Genomic DNA, 20,392 nt, shown 5'->3' on the forward strand with positions numbered 1-20,392 from the left:
GTTTTTTTGACTTTTTTTCTGTTAAGGAAAGCAGTTTTTGAAAAAGGGTGTCTAATATTCATATTTTAGAATAAAAAAACTCTGCATACTGTGATTTATGTAAAAGGTGTTTATTTTCCTTTTAACAATATTAAAACAAGTAAATTATTTGCAGTTCAGTAATACAATGGGCACATAATAGAGTCAACCTTTCAAAAGTCACTTTTGGTGTAATCACAGTAAAATAGTACAATTAGACAATTATTTCCCTTGACACCTCATAAAATTGCCTACTCATTTCACATTCTTCTTTTAATGTTCTTCATTGAATTGCTTCATTTTATAAAATTTCAAAGTTCCATCATAAAATGTACCCATCACCATCATAAATTGACTTATTTCAATTCTATTTACTATTAAGCCTATCACCAAGCATCACACTTGAAAGACACTTACAAATGCTTCCTTACTTCAAGTGTAAAACTAATTATTCGCCCACAGAGTCATAAGAAAGTATTTAATTTAATTTATTTATTTATTTTGAGTCGGAGTCTCACTCCGTCACCCCAGCTAGAGTGCAATGGCACGCTCACAGCCACTGCAGCCTCGACCTGTTGGTTTCAGGCGATCCTTCCACTTCAGCCTTCCAAGTAACTGGAACAACAGGTGCACGCCACCACTCCTGGCTTATTTTTTTATTTATTGTAAGAGACGAGGCCAAGTTGCCCAGGCTGGTCTTGAACCCCTGAGCTCAGGCAGTACTCTCGCCTCCGCCTACCAAAGTGCTTGGATTACAAGCATGAGCCACTGCACCCGGCAAAAAAGTACTTTAAATAGCCAAATATAAATGAAATGGAGCTTGTGATATAAATCTTCTAAGAAAAAAAGTTGGATAAGCCAGAGGGGATTTTTTGTCACTGTTACTGTTTATTGTTTATAAAGGGTCCTCTTTTGTTATTATTTTTAATTACACAATGTTAAATGTATTATTTTATTTAAAAAGACTTTAAAGTGCTTTTTAGAAAACAGGCAGGATCTAGTTTTTTTTAATAAATAGTACAATGTGAAGATAGCTTCCCAATGCTAAATCAAAATAAACACGTTCTCTAAAGAACATCCACAATTACTGTCAATTTTATCATAGATATATGCACAGAGAATCATAAGTATCAGTTCACCTGATTATATTAATTTTCTTATAAAGAAAAATACCTTTCATATATCCTTGCACAAAGATACTATTACTGCATATGATTAATGTTGAAACCAACTAGCTTAAGAAATGTTCAAGAAATTTTGAACCCTATGTTCATTCTTTTTCAAGTTTATAATAAAATTAAGAAATTATAAAATGCTAGATATAAAAGTTTGTTATAAATTGAAAGCTATATTGAATATGAGGGCTGAGGGTATATCTTTCTCAATAAATAAAGTATTCTTTGACAAATGCAATATAAGCAGTGCGTTTTTAATTCCTGATTTTTTTAGAGTTAATATGCAAGATTTGATTAGACAATTCTGATATAATAGTAGAACTCAAATTATCTCACGCATAATCTGAAAAATATCAGATGTAATTGACAGTGATTTTTTAAAATGTAAACATTTCCTTTCATTTGTGTGTTGTGTTACAGTTTAGAAGTAGTCCATGTATAACACAATTAAAATTATCTTATCTCTAAATCTCTACATAGTCATGGTAAGAATAGCCATAAACAAAAGTCAAAATTGCATTCTTGATTTTTTTTAAATGCAAAACAGTATTGAGAAACCATCAACCATTTTCTAACTTATTTTTCTTAATCCATTATATCAACATGCATATTTTCATAAAGACCTATAGATACTATATACAATAGTATAACATATAGACTCTTCAATCAAAAGTTTCTACTGTGCAAATGTGCTAAAATAGAATTTCCCTGAGATGATTTGTCTTGCTGGTCCACAGAAGTCACTGTAAAGCTGTATTCAGATTTAATTTGAATTATAATTTAATCTGACATCCATTTTAAATAAATTTTAATTTTTGTTGTTGGGGTTTTTTTTGTTTTGGTTTTTGAGTTGGAGTCTCACTCTGTCACCCAGGCTGGAGTGCAGTGGCAGGTTCACAGCCACTGTCTCGACCTGCTGGGCTCAGGTGATCCTTCTGTCTCAGCCTTCCAAGTAGCTGGAAGCACAGGCATATGCCACCACACCTGGCTAATTTTTTTTATATATTATAGAGACAAGGTCTCACCATGTTGCTCAGGTTGGTCTGAGCTCAGGCAATCCTCTCACCTCTCCCTCCCAAAGTGCTGGGATTACAGGCTTGAGCCACTGCGCCCAACTGTTTTAATTTTTTTTTATCAGAAATGTATTTGTGCAAATATTTCTTTTAAGTGGACTGTTTATAAATTTACTACTAAAACAATGTAATCTGAAAACTCGTTTAGAATGAAATATTTTGGAAACATACAAAGATGTACGTGAATGGCTACTTTAGAAATAACTTTCAGCTGGGCATGGTGGCTCACATCTGTAATTCCAGCACTTTGGGAGGTGGAGACAAGAGGATTGCCTGAGTCCAGAGGTTCAAGACCAGCCTGGGCAAATTGGCAAGACTTTGTCTCTAAAATAAATCAAAAAATTAGCTGAACATGGTGGTACACATGTCATTCCAGCTACTTGGAAGGCTGAGACGGAAGGATCACCTGAGCCCAGCAGGCCGAGGTTGTAGTGGCTGTGAGCATGCCACTGCACTTCAGCCTGGACAACAGAGTGAGACTCCAACTCAGAAAAAAAAAAGAAAGAAAGAAAGAAAGAAAGAAGAGAGAGAGAGAGAGAGAAAGAAAGAAAGAAAGAAAGAAAGAAAGAAAGAAAGAAAGAAAGAAAGAAAGAACTTTCATGTTATCTCTTCAAGTGCAAAAATCAATCTCTTCTATACTTTTAAGATGTATGAACATTTAACTACTTCAAAAAAAGTATTTAAAAAGTAAAAAAGCTTCCCAAACATCCACATTGTTCATGTCAGAAGATTTTTACATTTTTAAAGATCAGACAAGCATTAATTAGTTCAAAAGATTGGCTCTTTTTCTTTCATTTACATAACCAAGCAGGCTCTTACTCGAGTATGTTTAATTAGGAAGCCATTCACATGAAATAACTTCTCATTGAATGTTCTCAGAAATGTTGCTGAGATAATCTTCAGACTTCATTATAAAATTTGTCCATTCCTGACAAATGTCCTCCATGGAGAATTCTTCACCACCATATTCCAGAGGAAGAATGTCAGGGAAGTGCTGAAGTAAGCTTTGTTTGTAATTGTTCCCATGCATATGCATCTGAAATAGCCAAAACATTTTAGAAGGTATTCCCTTGACCTCTCACTATGTTAGCTGCATTTCCAATGGAAAACCAACCTTATAAAACAAAGTACTCTAAAAGCTTCTAAAATAGGAGAATATGTATAGACACTACATCCTTTATTCCTCTGCTTATGAATCTAGGAGTTTCACTTATGTTTAGTTTGTGCTCTTGTGAATCGAATGATCTTACTGTTTTCTTAAATTTGCATTCCTATCATTGCAGAAAATTTATAAAAAGGTATGCCTTTTCTCAAAACTAGAATTTTGAACACTAAATAAAATTATTTTAAAAATTCTAACCCCTGATATACAGGTTATTCTTACTAAACTAACTCATATCCAGGGACTATTCTATAGATTATAAAAGTTTACTAGTCAAAATTAATTAATTAATTAATATATATCTGAGTAGGTATACACAATTAGGTATGTGAAGTGTGTATTTATGTGGTATAGTAGATAGATATGCTTGGCTAGTACAAAACTAGTAAGCAATTATGATGGTTGAGAGCCTTACATTTTCAAATACTTTAAACTATAAAAATTGATCATAGTATGCCCTGAAGTTAAGATAAAGCCATAGAACTTTGAACCAAAAGCACATCTTGCTAAAATAAATAACTAACCTTTTCCATTTGCTGGGGCAAACTGTTCATCTGTGCATTCAACAATCATTTAATAAGCTCCCACTTGCTAGAAAAACTACATAGTCATATGCTGAAGAATGAAACTGGACCCCCAACTTATCACCATAAACAAAAATTAACAAGGTGAATTAAAGGCCTAAACGTAAGACCTGAAACTATAAAAATCCTAGAAGAAAACCTAGAAAAAACTCTTCTGGACATTGGCCTAGGCAAAGAATTTATGACCAAGTCTTCAAAAGCAAACACAACAAAAACAAAAATAGATAAATGACACTCAATTAAACTAAAAAGCTTCTGCACAGAAAAAGAAACAATCACCAGAGTAAACAATCTATAGAATGGGAAAAATATTTGCAAACGATGCATCCAACAAAAGGCTAATATCCAGAATCTACAAGGAACTCAGACAACGCAGCAAGAAACAAAAAGAAAACTTCATTAAAAAATGGTCAAAGGGCTGGGTGCTGTGGCTCATGTCTGTAATCCCATTACTTTGGGAGACTGAGGCAGGAGGATTACTTGAGCCCAGGAGTTCAAGACCAGCCTGGGCAACATAGAGACCTCTACAAAAATATTAAAAATCTAATTGGGTTTGGTGGCACTCACCTGTAATTCCAGCTACTTGGGAGGCTAAGGAGGAAGGATCACCTGAGCCCGGAGGTCAAGGTGTGAGCCATGAACATGTACTCTACTCCAGACTAGACAACATAATGAGACCTTGACTCATTAAAAAAAAAAAAGTGGGTAAAGGATATGAACAGAGACATTTTTCAAAAGAAGACATACAAGTGGACAACAAACATGGAAAAATTCTCAACATTCCTAATCATCAGAGAAATGCAAATTAAAACCACAGTGAGATACCTTCTTACACCAGTCAGAATTGCTATCATTAAAAAGCCTAAAAACGATGGATGTTGGCCAGGATGTGGAAAAAAGATAATGCTTATACACTGTTGGTGGGAATATAATTGAGTACAACTTTTGTGGAAAACAGTGTGGAGATTGCCTATGACCATTATCCTAGTAAAACAACTCAAGTAGTCAAATATCTCAGGTTCTCACTTATAAATGAGGGCTAAGCAATGGCTACACATGAATATATTAAGTGGAAAAATTGACATTAGAGACTACAAAAGGTGGGAAAGTAGGAAAGGGGCTAGGGTTGAAAATTACCTGTTAGGTACAATGTTCACTGTTGTTGATGAGTACATTTAAAGCCCACACTTCACTGCTGGGCAACATACGCATGTAAGAAACCTGTTCTTATACCCCCTAAATATAGTAAAAGTAATAATAATATTTAAAGACAAAAATAAGCACCTGCTATGTGCTAGGATGGGAGGATTAAGTAATGAAATAAGTATCCTATACTCAGGAAGCTCACAATCCCAATCCTTAATTTTTTTCTGAAATATTTAAAATATTATCAGTTAGTCAAGAACAACTTCTGGGGAGGGAGGGGCACACCTCATCAACAAGGGTACCTGCATAATGAACATTTGTATATCTAGCCCTGAATTGTACCCCACATCTTTAAAATTAAAAAAAAAGAATAACTTCTATCTTCTCACAAAAAAAGCAAAAATAAACAAAACAAAAACAATGTATAGGGTGTTGCCAGAAAGTCAAAAAGGGAAAAAAGTGGCTAGATTGGGATTTTTACCTATTTTGGTAAGTCTGTTTCATAATCACTAACTTTCACAGAAGTGCCTCACCTAACTTCTCAATTGTTTTCTTTTTCTTTCTTTTATGTCCTTATTCCATGTATTAGGCTCAATTTATTCTTGCTTTTGTTTTATTTGTCCAAAATATAACTCAAGATGGGAATGCATATTAAGAGTTAAACAGAATGACCAGCTGTTATCAAGTGACAGTGAAGAGTAGGAAAAAAAACTGAATTTTATAAAAATCCTAGAATCAGCAGGGCTTGGTGGCTCAGCCTGTAATCCCGCGCCTTTGGGAGGCCGAGGTGAGTGGATTGCCCGAGCCCGTGGGTTCGAGACCCGCCTGGGCAACTTCGTGAGACTTCATCTCTACAACAAATAAAAAAATTAGCCAGGCATGGTAGTTCCAGCTACTTGGAAGACTGAAGCGGAAGGATCACCGGAGCCCAGCAGGTCGAGGCTGCGGTGGCCGGGAGCAGCCACTGTACTCCAGTCTGGGCGACAGAGTGAGACTCCAACTCAAAAAATAAATTAATTAATTAATTAAAAAAAAATCCTAGAATCAAAAGTGACAAAAGTGGTCATCTTCACTAAAACAGACAGTTCAAAGTGGCTTTTCTTGAAGACAAATAGATACACCCACTGGATTACCTTTAAAGAAACTCTAGGGGCACAATTTTCAACCAGGTACAAAATGTTGTATTTTCCTTAATATGACAAAATACAGTTTTCAAAATTCAAATATTCATATTATCACTATTGATATTGAAATAATTTTTTCATATGGAATTCTTTTGTTATTCTGTAAAAGGCAACAAAACTTTCCCTTTTGAAAACTGTTACAAACCCTCATTATCACTTATCTATAAATACTATATCCTGTAGCTGATCATTAATTAGGCTATAAGTCCAACAACGTACTCTAACTGTTAAGCAAAAAAACAAGCAAAAAAGTTTATCCCAGTGTGCCTTCCTGCCCCATTCATCTGGAGTGACACTGCGGTCTCTGCCAGCCGCACTGAGTGAAGGGAGCAGTGAAATCATTGTGTGTTGCCCCAGAGTGCGTCAGACTCAATTCCCAAGGTAATTTTCACCCCTCAAAACACAAATATACTAAGAGGGCTCCCACACAGAAATGAAAAACAAATCAATCATTCTGAGCTCATTTCAAATACAGAAAAAGTATGGCACAGATGTAAGCCACCACCCGGTTTTCTTTAATGATCCTGACTCTTGTATCCCACAGGCCAGCATGAAGTGTGTCACTCAGACTCTGCAGACTGTCTTCCTTATTTCAATCCGTCCTGCTCCAAGCACAACACAAGAAATGATCTGAGAGCAATCATAAACATCAGGCCCGTTTGGCACGATGATACAATTGGGGAAAACAAACCAGGGAGTAGGTCACCGGTTCCCAACCCAGACCCCCGCCTGGATCACTGCTCTCTTTCCAAAGGATGGGATGGGTGAGGGGCTTGGATGTGGAGCCCCAAAGATGCAAGCCTGACAGGCTAGAGCGGGCCGCCCCTGCCCGGGGTCCGGGCCTAGCTGTTACACGGTCTCGAACTCGTTGATCCGCTGCTTGGTGTTGCCCTGCCGATCGGCCGCAGCGCCTGATCCCGGCCCTGCCTCATGTTCTCGTTGTGGATGATGTCACTGTGGGTCCGCTAGTTCTGGTCCCTGGCCTGGGGCAGCTCATGGCTCCGCGGAAGCAGCTGCCGCTGAGCTCCTTTCTCTAGCCTCGAGGATGCGCTTCTCGTTGCGGTCGTCGAGGCCACGCTCGCTGGACAGCTCCACGCTGCAGCCCCTTTGCTCCACACCCTCGTGCTCCCCTGGACGTGGGAACTCATGGGCACCGACGCAGGGGGGGGCGGGGGGCGGAGGGGCCGTCATCACCAGGTGCCCCCCTCCTTGGTCTTCACCAGCTGGTCCTGGGCTTCTCTGGCACTGCGCTGCCGATCCTCCATCTCGTCCTCGTCCCTCGCGCCTCGTCCAGGAGGGCGATCTTGGCGGTGTACGCCGCAAACTTGCCACCAGCTGCTCCTGGTCCCTGATCTGATCGTCTCTCCAGCTCTTTCTTGGTCCACAGTGCAGCCACACGGTCAGCCTCTGTCAGCCGCCAGGTGCTCGGCCTCCTTGTGCGCCTGCCTCCAGCTGCAAGCCTCTCTGACTCAGCTCCAAGAATTCTTTCTCTGCCTTTTTTTTTTTTTTTTTTTTGAGTTGGAGTCTCACTCTGTCGCCCAGACTGGAGTGCAGTGTCTGCTCCCAGCCATCGCAGCCTTGACCTGCTGGGCTCTGGTGATCCTTCTGCCTCAGCCTTCCAAGGAGCTGGAACTACAGGCGCACGCTACCACACCCGGCTAATTTTTTTGATTTATTGTAGAGATGAGATCTCACCAAGTTGCCCAGGCGGGTCTCGAACCCGCGGCCTCAGGCAATCCACTCACCGCAGTCTCCCAAGCTGCGGGATTACAGGCTGAGCCACCGAGTCCGGCTCTCTGCCTTTTTTGGGGGGGGTGGGGGGTAGTTAGAGTCTCACTCCATCGCCCAGGCTAGAGTGCAGTGGCACGCTCACGGCCACCCCAGCCTCTACCTGCTGGGTTCCAGCAATCCTTCCACCTCAGCCTTCCAAGTAACCGGAACTACAGGCACCACCTACCACGCCCGGTTAAGTTTTGATTTTTCTTAGGGACAAGGTCTCGCCAAGTTGCCAGAGCTGGTCTCGAACCCATGGGCTCAGGCAATCCCCTCACCTCGGCCTCCCAAAGTGCTGGGATGGCAGGCTTGAGTCACTGCACCCGGCCTTTCTCTGCCTTGGGGGCGTCTCCTCAGCCCTGCAGCCTAAGCATCAGCCCCTCCTTCTAGTGCATCATCTGTTCTTTCTCTTGTGCGACAATTTCCCTCCTTTTCTTCTCAGTGTCCAACTGTCGCGACTCCAACTGCTTCTGGTGCTTCTCCTCCCCTGCCTGGGCCTTCAACTGCAGCACCTCGACGGTGTTGGACTTCCTGCAGTGCATGGACAGCTCATGGCTCCCCATGTAGAGCTGCAGGATCTGCTTGTTAATTCTAAGGCATGGGAGGGAGAGGGCGGTGCATGAACATACAGTCAGGTGCCTTCTTGTCGATGGGTTTAACGGCAAAAAGTTTGTCACCGAAAGAGGTGTTCCTGATTTCACTCCAAGGGAAGCCAGTCTTTGGGGTCAATGTATCATCCTTCTCGTATATATTTAGAATGAGGGCATCGACTCCAAGCCAAAGTCTGCTCCTTTCTTATTTTTTTTTTTTTTTATCTCTAAGTATTGATTTTGTACATGTCCAGGTCCTGGACAATCTCCAGGCCCTCCAGCATGGCACTGTCTTTGAACATCTCATGGTGTTCCACGTGCCACACCTGGATATGGTCCTCCCACTGGTCCCTGGTAGTTTGTACTGGTTCATGACTCTTTGAGGGATCAGCCGCTCAGACCTGAGGTACCCAGGCACGAGGATTTCTTTGTTATAGTCCCCAGACTTGGCCTGCACAGCGTAGGACCCCAGGAGCACTGCAGTCTCAGGGGAGCAGTAAATCTCGTCACTAAGAATTCCCTCCTTTACTTGGAAGAAGAACAGTTTCTGGATAACTCTGGATGAGTTCCTCAGACACATCTTCGGGGTAGAACTTGGCCCAGAACTTGAACTGGAGGGGATTCTCCTTCCTGAGCTCCTGGGCAGACACCTTCTTATCAAGTTTCAGCCAGTTAGGAAATCCTTTATTATCCACTTACTGGAAGGCCAAAGTTCCACACTTCCTGGAAGCCGATAGTCTTAACCATCTGGTCAAAAAGCTGGGTCTTTTTCCCCCTTTGTGTCTGGCTAGATTGCAAACTCCAGCTGTGTATCCACAGTGGCAACTTGGGCATTGATCCACAGGCCCTGGCCAGCCAGGAGGCTTCGCTGCCTCCCAGGGCACGCTTCATCTTCTGCGACCTCCAGAGTTGCACCACACTGCCTCGCCATGTTTCCTTTGCATATCTGCCTCTCCTGAGAGGCTGAGCACTCCGTAAATGCAAAACCAATCTTCTTTGTGTTGTCCCAGCACCGGGTACATAAAGGCATAGAATAGGGCTTCGATACTTGAGGAAGGAACCATGTGACCAATGAGGGAATTCTGACAATGGTTTTGGCATTTTTGGTTCCTGATGGGTTTTCTCACTCCCTAGGAAACGCAACTCTCCAGCAGCAGCAGAGATGGTTCTTCCAGCCGTGACACCCACCATGCACTGTGCTCCCATGGTCTGTGCATCCACCACCGACACGCCCAAGAGGCCCCGGACAGTATTTAAATAATTGTTGAGATCTAAGTTGTCAAAATCTTTAAGATTTGTTTTGTGCTCAAGGCCTTATATGATACCAATGCCTGTTTAAATAAACGTTCTAAAAATTCTCCTCTACAGATTAATGTGGAAGAATGGTTGACATTCTCAAGAACTAAGTCTCTATTTGCAACCTTTCAAAAATTCTAAGACATATTAGATATTCACCTGAGCTAAGGCTCCACAAGAAAGGTAAAAGACATCAGATGTCTTTGTTTTAATTAGTGTAACATTAAGTTACATGCCTTGGGTACGGTGGTTTTCAGTTATAGTGAAACTGTTTAATTACACTTTACTGTTGAATTTTTTTGTTTGTTTGAGTAGGGGTCTCACTCTGTCACCAAGGCTGGAGTGCAACAGCCCACTCAAGGCTTACCACAGCCTCAGACTCCTGGGCTCAAGTGATTCTGCCTCAGCCTCCTGAGTAGCTGGGACTACAAGGCATGTGCCAGCTTGCCCAGCTAATTTTTTTATTTCTTGTAAAGAGGAAGTCTCACCATGTTGCCCAGGCTGTTCTCAAACTCCTGGACTCAAGTGATCCTCCCACCTTGGCCTCCCAAAGTGCTGGTTTACAGACAAGAGCCACCATGCCTAGTACTGTTTAATGTTTTAAAGTATTTCTTTTTGTTCCCATGCCTAGTACTGTTTAATGTTTTAAAGTATTTCTTTTTGTTTGTATAAATAACACATTCACATGGCTGAAATTAAAACAAGATTAAAAAAATACACAGTGAGAGGTCTAAGCGCCCAACTTATTCTCATTTTTTTCAGTCCACACCTTCACTCCATACTTATATGGTTCTCTATAAGTAACCATTTATATTATTTTTGGCATATCATTTTAGTGTAACTTTTAGGAAAACATAAATATATTCTGATTTCTCCCTTTTTGATACAAAAGGTAGCATACCATAAACATTAGTCCTGCATTTTACTTATTTCACTTTACAAGACATCCTTCAATTCTTTTTTGTATTCCATTGTGTGTATGTACCATAGTTTATTTAACCAGTCCTCTAATGATGAACACTTGTTGGTTTTCAATTTTTGCTGCAATTAATCCTCTCGTATATGTAATTTTGTTTATATACAGATATAACTAGGGGATAAATTCTACCCTACTAGGAGATAAATTCTGATAACTACTACCACACTGCCCTCTATCGAAAATATAGCAGTTTGCACTCCAACCAGCAATGTATGAGGCTCAGTTACACAACAGCCTTAAACCAATATAATCTTTAAATATTAATTGTTTAAAATTAAAAATAAATTTCCATTTACAAAGATAGTTGGCTTGTTAAGTAAATATTTAAAATATTGGTCTAATATGAGAGAGTGATTGTGAAAAAAGATGTCAAAGCAATCTTTAAAAATATATTTTCTTTTTTTCTTAAGAGATGGGGTCTTCCTATGTTGCCCCCAGGCTGGTCTTTAACTCCTGGACTCAAATGATCCTCCTGCCTCAGCATCCCAAAGTGCTGGGATTACAGGCATAAGCCTCTGTGCCAGTCTAAAGGATTTATGTGTATGAAATATATGAAATATATATCCTTTAGATAAGGCAATCTTTTTTTTTTTGAATTAGAGTCTCACTCTGTTGCCCAGGCTGGAGTGCAGCGGCACACTCACAGCCACCCCAGCATCGACCTGCTGGGCTCAGGGGATCCTTCCACCTCAGCCTTCCAAGTAGCTGGAACTACAGGCGCGTGCTACCATGCCTGGCTAATTTTTTGATTTATTGTAGAGATGAGGTCTCATCATGTTGCCCAGGCTGGTCTCGAACCCGCAGGCTCAGGCAATCCACTCACCTCCGTCTCCCAAAGTGCTGGGATTATAGGCTGAGCCACCAAACCCAGCCAAGGCAATCTTTAAATGAAAAAGGGATGAAATGTTTACTGTAGAGGAACAGGGACTTGAATATTTTACTCACCCGTTCCTTAATTTTTTCAGTCAGGAATGGTTTAATCATGGAAAAGACAGCATGGAAAATTACTGGTTCATTTATCAAATGGATGCCACGAACTTTCAATGGAAAGGAATCCTTTTGAAAATAAAGAAAAACATTTTCTTAACAACAAAATGTAAATAAATATTACAATCTTATTTCTAATGAGACGTCTCTGCTAAACTTATAGCATTACCTAAAGTGGGATTTTACTTTCAAACTTATTTATTCCATCAACACAAAAGTCTGGTTTATAATTCACTGTCACTAGATTAAGAGCAGATCTCCAAGAAGGTTTTTCCAGCCAGCTGCGGTTGTGCACACAAATCCCAGCACTTTGGGAGGTCAAGATGAAAGAACGTCTTGAGCCCAGGAATTTAATACCAGCCTGGGCAACAGAATGAGACCTTGTCTTTACCAAAAAAAAAATCAAAAAATCAGCCAGACATGGTAGCACATGCCTGTAGTCCCAGCTACTCAGAGGTTGAGGAAGGATCATCTGAGATCAAGAGGTACAAGCTACAGTGAGCTGTAATCATGCCACTGACTCCAGCCTGGGTGACAGAGTGAGACTCCAACTCCAAAAAGAAAAAAGTATTTGAGAAAGCTTTTCCTTATGGCTTCGGCAAAGTACTTTAAGAAATACCTGGGCCAGGAGCGGTGGCTCAAGCCTATAATCCCAGCACTTTGAGAGGCCGAGGCAAGAGGATTGCCTGATCCAGTGGGTTGGAGGCCAGCCTGGGCAACATGGTGAGACCTCGTCTCTACAATAAATCAAAAAATTAGACGGGCGTGGTAGTGTGCGCCTGTAGTTTCGGTTACTTGGAAAGCTGAGGTGGAAGGATGGCCTGAGCCCAGCAGGTCGAGACTGCAGTGGCTGGAAGAATGCCACTGCACTCCAGCCTAAGCAATGGAGTGAGACTCCAACTCACAAAAAAAAAAAAAAAGAAAAGAAAAGAAATACCTGTACACTTTTCACCAGAAAATTCCTTCCACATATAAATGTTCTCTTAAGGAACCAATGGGTCATTTGGCCATCTATATTTAATTTTTTCCCATAATTTTTATTTTGAAAAAAACTTTCATAAAGATTTTTAAAACAGTACAATAAACATACATTTTTAAACTTTGTTTTGTTTTTCTTGTGAGTTGGGGTCTCACTCTGTCACCCAGGCTGGAGTGCAGTGGCACGGATCACAGCTCTCTGCGGCCTCAACTTCTGGAGCTCAGGTGATCCTTCTACCTTGCCTCCTGAGTAGCAGGGACTACAGGCATGCCACCAAACCCAGCTAAGTTTCTGATGTTTTGTAGAGACAAGGTCTCGCTATGTTGCCTAGGCTGGTCTCCAACTCCTGGACCCAAGTGATCCTCCTGCCTCGGCCTCCCAAAGTCCTGGGATTACAAGCCTGAGCCACTGCACCTGGCCCATTTTTAAACTTTTGACATTGGTATACCTTTAGCTTCAAAATAATAAAGGTTTATTTAGAAAACTTAGTCAATCAAGAGATGAAAGAAAAAAATAGTTTCCCTACCCAAAAGTCGTGCTGCTATTATAGAAACTTTTCCTTTCAAGGCACTTTTATGCAAAGTTCTTTTTTGTCTGTGCATAGCTTTTAGAGATGTATAATTAATTTGGGGCTTTTCCTTCCACATCCCTTTGGTGCATTTTACTTTAACCATAAATGCTAACATCCTGTTGAAATAATATGCATCCTATTTTGTTCCATTGATATAAGGCAGTTTTTTAAAAATAAATATCATGTTTTACTATTGTTACAATAACTTATCAAGTGAATGTAACATAATTTAAGAAAGCATTTTGTTATTTCTGGACAAATAAGTTGTTTCTAATGTTCTTCTACTAGAAGTGATGCTGCTGTAAGTATCTGCAGTATTGCAGAAGTGATGGTTACAAGCACAACTTTCACTTTCAGATGGCCTGCACTGGAATCCTCACTTCACTGTTGACAAACTGTGTGTGCCTAGGCATGGCTATATCACCTCTCTGACATAATTTGCCAATGTGTAAAATGGAAAAAACAACATGTCATAAGCTCAGTATGAGCATTAAAAGGCAATGCATTTAAAACATGTGACAAAGTACCCAGCACATAGTAAGCTATTATTCTTATATATGAAGTCTTTACTATGTAAAGACTTTCTATGTTCCCAGAAGTAGAATTACTGGGTCAAAGATGATAACCATCTTAAAAAATCTTTTGATTTATTTTTTTAAAAAGCCTATATCAATATTTTCCTACCAAGAATTAGGTTACATGTTATTGTACCATTGCTATAAGTATTTGTGAGTCAATTTTTTAATTTAGGAAAAATATTTTAATGACAAAGTCACCAAATATCATTAAAATCTATAAATTATGTGGTTACTAAATTTTGAACATATTTCTGCAGTTGCAACTTTTTGCATAAATTAGTAACACTTTGCTTCCTCTGAGCATTATTGAATTCTATGGGTCATTTCTAAAATTTTATTTAAGTTTCTAATAAATGTACTATTGCTCTCTTTAACACATAAGAAAATTGTGAACTATTACTGGAAGTATTATACCTAACAGTTAAAATATACACTTACTGTAAGTACAGCAGCAATCTTCTTGGCTACAGATGGGGTAATTTGAAAAGCATGCGAAAACTGCCAACCTTCCAGATCAAAGATAGCCTTGATTCCATTCCGTTGAGTTTCTACCTCCCGTACGATAAGCTCAGATGTGATTAGACTTACACGAAATACATCATAGGCTGTAAAAACTTTTGGGTCCCAGTGTGCTTGAAAAAAACAAAGCATATCATATCTCAGCAATTGTTTAAAGAATGATAAAGGCTTACAAAGGAAACGAATTCTTTTCAAAGGATCAGTAAAAACAAAAACATGACCAAGATCATGAACTGAGTAATAGATCAAATTGGGGTCCTAAAACATGTTGCCTGCTTCTCCCTCCCTCCTCAAATCCCTAGCAAAGAATGAATTTTCAAGAGTCTAAGGGAAAAAAGAATGGGCACAGGCTGGGTTTGATGACAAGATGAAATCACAGTCTCACAGAGAGGAGAGGTCTGTGGCTAAAGGTGGAAATACACTGGAGATGCTCCAAGCTCAGAGGTGTTGGAAATGGGAAATGCAAGGGCCTAGATTATGAGCAACTAGGGCCCCGTGGTAACCAAAGAGGTTGCTCAGGGAAACGCACGAGGAGCAGACAGACAGGTTGATCCTCTGATAGCCCTCAGTAATAAGTAGCACATAGCATAGCCATGTTTATACAGGCTAGAAGAGTAAGTGTGGGCCTGGGAGATAAGAATCAGGGAAGCACCCAGGTAGCTTCCCATACCCAGGGAAAACAAGGAGGACCTCTGCTAAGAGAGGAGTTGCTGACATTCGTGTCCCCACATCTCACCCCTCCCCCACAGTTCTGGGACAGGTCATGGCATGCAAAAATAACAGTAATGGACAACCAAGCAGGTCATCTTTAAAAAAAAAAAGTTCATTCCTTAAAATTGGAATATTAAACACACACATGCATGCATGAACATACACACACAAAGGAACCAAACGCAATAGACAAAAGTATCAAAACTCAAGGAAACAATTAAGAAATCAGGAGACATTAAAGAAGCATAATAGAAGTTAACCGTGATGGTATACACCTGTAATCCCAGCTACTCAGGAAGCTGAGACAGAGAAGATCACTGGAGACCAGGAGTCTGAGTCTAGCCTAGGCAACATGTCGAGACCTTGTCTCTTTTCTTTTGAGCTGGAGCCTCACTCTGTTGTCCAGGCTGGAGTGCAGTGGCACGCTCACAACCGCTGCAGCCTCGACCTGCTGGGCTCAGGCAATCCTTCTGCCTTAACCTTCCAAATAGCTGGAACTACAGGCATGTGCCACCACGCCCAGCTGATTTTTTTTTTAATTTATTATAGGAACGAGATCTCGCCATGTTGCCCAGACTGGTTTCGAATCCCTGGGCTCAGGCAATCCTCTTGCCTCGATCTCCCAAAGTGCTAGAATTATAGGTGTGAGTTACCACGCCCAGCCTGAGACCTTGTCTCTTTAAAAAAAAAAAAAAGAAAAAGAAGAAGAAGACGCAGCATAATAGTTTCAATGGGAGTTGCAGAAAAATCCTGTAGGCCATTATTATAAGAACAGGCTATTATTAAAAAGAATCAGTCGAGACCTTGGAAATAAAATATAATTCAAAAGAAGAATCTCAGTTGAGGGAATAAAAGATGGAAAAGATAGAGCTAATAGGGGAATAGCAGTTTGGAAGATGAGGTTGAAGAATTCTCTCAAATTTAGCACAAGAAAGCCAAGAGTTGATATGTATGAATAAAATATTAGGAGATATATGGAGCTGGGTCCAGAAGTGTTGACATCCAACCAATAAGGATTCTAGAAGGCAATAGCAGAAAACAGGGAATAGAGGGGACGGAAATAGCAACAGGAGAGAAAATTTTCCAAAACTGAAAAAAAGACATAAATCTTTTGATTGAAGGGTCCATAAATTGCCTAACAGGATGAATGCAAAAGAAAAAAGAAAGAAGATTCATACCTAGTAATGGCAAGTCTTAAAAAAAGTTTCACGGGCAAATGAGTAGAATGGTGATACCATATATTGAGATAGGAGAGGAGAAGTGTTTTGGATGGAAAAGAGCATAAGCAACTTTGGACATGTTAAAAGGTGACTATAGCCAGGCACAGTGGCTCACGCCTATAATCCCAGCACTTTGGGAGCCAGAGGCAAGATGATTGCCTGAGTCCAGGGTTTCAAGACTAGCCTGGGCAACTTGGCAAGACCTCATCTCTACAAAAAGTCAAAGAAATAGCAGGGTGTAGTGGTATGTACCTGTGGTTCCAGCTACTTGGAAGGCCGAGGTGGAAGGATTGCCTGAGCCCAGCAGGTCGAGGCTGTGGTGGTCATGAGCGTGCCACTGCACTCCAGCCTGGGCAACAGAGTGAGACTCCAACTCAAAAAGAAAAAAGGGTGACTGTGTGACATCCAACTGGATGCAACTAACATAGATGCTGGTTGTATGGGTTGGGTCTGAATCCACAGAAAGAAGATGAGGGTGAAGATACAAATGGGAGGTATTTTATGCTTATATGACAATCTATGACAGGGATTGTCTTAAATCTGTGTTTTTCTCTATTGTAGAGAGATATTGTAGCATGGGAAGAGAAGGCTGAAGCCAATGTCCTAAGGAATTTCAGAATTTAAAGAGTGAGTTGAAGAGGTGATGCCAGCAAAAGAGAATAAGAAGGAACAGCCAGTTAAAACAGAAGAAAAGGCCAGGTTCAATGGCTCAGCCTGTAATCCCAGCACTTTGGGAGACTGAGACAAGTAGATTGCCTGAGCCCGTGGGTTCGAGACCAGTCTGGGCAACTTGGTGAGACTTCGTCTCTATAATAAATCAAAAATTAGCCAGGCATGGCAGGACACACCTGTAGTTGGAAGGCTGGGCGGAAGGCTCGCTGGAGTCCAGCAGGTCGATGCTGGGGAGGCCATGAGCATGCCACTGCACTCCAGCCTGGGTAACAGAGTGAGACTCCAACTCAAAAAAAAAAGAAAAAGAGGAAAATAGGAGAATGTGGCATCAGAAAAGCCAAAGGAAGAGGACATTTCAAGAGAGAGGAAGTGTTTTGCTGTGTTGAGAGATTAAGAAAAATAGGATTAAACATGTCCACTAGATTGGTGAAAAGAAAGTCACTGATGATTGATTAAGGTCATTTCAGTAGGGGTGGGAGTAGAACCAGACCAGGGTAGACTGAGGAAGAACTGTGAAAAAAACACGGATGGTGAACATCACTAACTTAAGAAGTTTAACTGAGAAGAAGAGAGAGGTGATGGGCGGAATGGAGGCTGGAGGGCTTTGCGGGATTAAGGAGTTATTCTTGTTTTGGATAGCTAACTCTTTTTTTTTTTTTTTTTTGAGTTGGACTCTCACTCTGTCACCCAGACTGGAGTGCAGTGGCCGCTCCCAGCCACCGCAACCTTGACCTGCTGGACTCCAGCGATCCTTCCGCCTCAGCCTTCCAAGTAGCTGGAACTACAGGCGCACGCTACCACGCCCAGCTAGTTTTTTGATTTATCGTAGAGATGAGGTCTCCCCAAGTTGCCCAGGCGGGTCTCGAACCCGCGGGCTCAGGCAATCCACTCACCTCAGCCTCCCAAGGCGCGGGATTACAGGCTGAGCCACCGAGCCCAGCTCGGATAGCTAACTCTTAAGGGATTTAAATGTTAATTGGTAATATCTAGTCACAAGGAAAAAGCTGAAGATCTAGAAAGAGAAAGGATAATCAGATGTATTCCTAGGAATGCACAATGGGATTGCCCTTGTATTTTAAAAGCCTCAAATTCCTAGTAAGAATTTGAATAATCAACCTATGTATAGCCCCACTCAAAAAATACTATAACTTCCTATACTGGCTGAAAGCTACAATGATGAAACATACAAACAGGACAAGTGAAGTTGGCAGATCTGAAAGTAGTTACTGAGCTACATTTCTGAACCATCCATCATGACTGTCTGACCTGCACTGTCCATTATGGTAGTCATTAAAAACTACAGGAGCTATTAAAAATTCTGCTTCTTAGTTGCAGTAGCCACATTTCGAGTGTTCAATCGCTACAAGTGGCTAGTGGCTACTGTAAAACATCATCATCATAGAAACTACTAGATAATGCTGGCTAGACTTTAACCTCCATTAAGGCAAAAGAAAAACATACCGTACATTTTTCATTCCTTCTCCAGCATCTTCTTAACATTTATTGAGTGCTTATTATATACCAGGTAATGCTTTTGTTATATTTTAGATAGATAGATAAATTTAATGCTCACAACAACCATATGTTATTTATTTACTTGTTTATTTTTTTTTTTTTTTGAGTTGGAGTCTCACTCTGTTGCCCAGACTGGAGTGCAGTGGCTGCTCCCAGCCACCGCAGCCTCGACCTGCTGGGCTCTGGCGATCCTTCCGCCTCAGCCTTCCAAGTAGCCGGAATTACAGGCATGCACTACCACGCCCAGCTGATTTTTTGATTTATTGTAGAGATGAGGTCTCGCTGCCCAGGCGGGTCTCGAACCCGCGGGCTCAGGCCATCCACTCACCTCAGCCTCCCAAAGGCGCGGGATTACAGGCTGAGCCACCGAGCCCGGCCTACTTGTTTATTTATTTTTGCTAGAGTCAGTCCAGACTGGAGTGCAGTGGCACACTCCCAGCTACCACAGCCTTCACCTGCTGGGCTCAGGTGATCCTTCTGCCTCAGCCTGCCAAGTAGCTGGAACTACAGGCACGCACCACCATGCCCGACTAATTTATTTGTTTATTTATTATAGAGATGAGGTCTCACCATGTTGCCCAGGCTGGTTTCAAACCCCGGGCTCAAGCAATTATCCCCACCTCCCAAAGTGCTGGGATTACAGGCATGAGCCACTGCACCCTCCAACCATATGTGACAGAGTTTTTACTATGCCCATTTTACAGATGAGAAAGTACAGTTACGGTTGCATAGCTTTCCACACGGCTAGAATGGAGCACAGCTGAGATTCCAACCTATATCACATACCCTAGAGCCTGTATTCATAAGAACTTGGTCCTAGTCAAAACTGAATACCCCTGTTAAATTTTGCTTTTTCTGCTGCAGTATTGTAGTGGATCTCAAAGACATAATATTCTATCTTCTGGCATGTAGGCTCGTAAAGGTCAAAACTTAGTTTCATCTTGGGTTGCCCTGTCAGGTTGGAGGAAAAAGTTTTGAGCTTTTTCCTCATTGCTTGTACTGCACAGAGAGGGCACCGAGGGGAAGTGGTTATACTAAGGTTCTGCTAGAAACATCTGCCACCGATTTCCTTTACTACTCCCATTAATTCAATTAAGTTTAGGAAATTTATAAATCTTTATTTTATTCTTTCATTTGACTCATAAAATTCTTCTGGGTTTCTCCTTTTCATCCTAGAATAACACAATACACTGATTTGTCGCACACCTCCCCGTTTTGACCATCACTAAACTACACGTTTTCTTGATTTTCAGATCTCTTTGAGTTCAACAAGACACTTATCAATTAATATACCATAAGAGGCCCAGGCAAGACAACAGGCCTACTGGTTCAATGTTAAAGTATTTGTGATCAAAGTAGCACATCTACTTTCTAACTATCAAGGTGTCATTTTTACTTCTTCACCTGCTCTGGTTAGTTTAGAAACAAACTAGAAAAAAAAAAAATCTAAGCCAGGCTCGGTGGCTCAGCCTGTAATCCCGCGCCTTGGGAGTTAAGGTGAGTGGATTGCCTGCGCCGGTAGGTTCGAGACCTGCCTGGACAATTTGGCGAGCCCTCATCTCTACGATAAATAAAAAAAAATTAGCCGGGCGTGGTAGCGCGCGCGTGTAGTTCCAGCTACTTGGAAGGCTGAGGTGGAAGGATCGCCGGAGCCCAGCAG

At 41.1% G+C, this 20,392-nt stretch overlaps 1 protein-coding gene and 1 pseudogene across 1 annotated transcript in view; both read right to left on the reverse strand.

The window, feature by feature from the left end:
- Nucleotides 1–2,936: 2,936 nt before the first annotated feature.
- TTPA (alpha tocopherol transfer protein) overlaps nt 2,937–20,392 on the reverse strand; it is a 27,984-nt gene continuing 10,528 nt past the window's right edge. The window contains exons 4-6 of the mRNA XM_021718092.1: nt 14,534–14,727; nt 11,926–12,036; nt 2,937–3,302 (exon numbers count right to left, since the gene is read on the reverse strand). Coding sequence (XP_021573767.1) covers nt 3,129–3,302; nt 11,926–12,036; nt 14,534–14,727 — 479 coding nt within the window. The 3' untranslated portion in view covers nt 2,937–3,128. The remainder of the gene's footprint in view (nt 3,303–11,925; nt 12,037–14,533; nt 14,728–20,392) is intronic.
- On the reverse strand, nt 7,192–9,636 carry LOC103271635 (annotated as a pseudogene).

This window comes from Carlito syrichta, unplaced genomic scaffold, assembly GCF_000164805.1.
Source record: "Carlito syrichta isolate Samal-C Ts95f unplaced genomic scaffold, Tarsius_syrichta-2.0.1 Scaffold311817, whole genome shotgun sequence".
Classification (NCBI taxonomy): domain Eukaryota; kingdom Metazoa; phylum Chordata; class Mammalia; order Primates; family Tarsiidae; genus Carlito; species Carlito syrichta.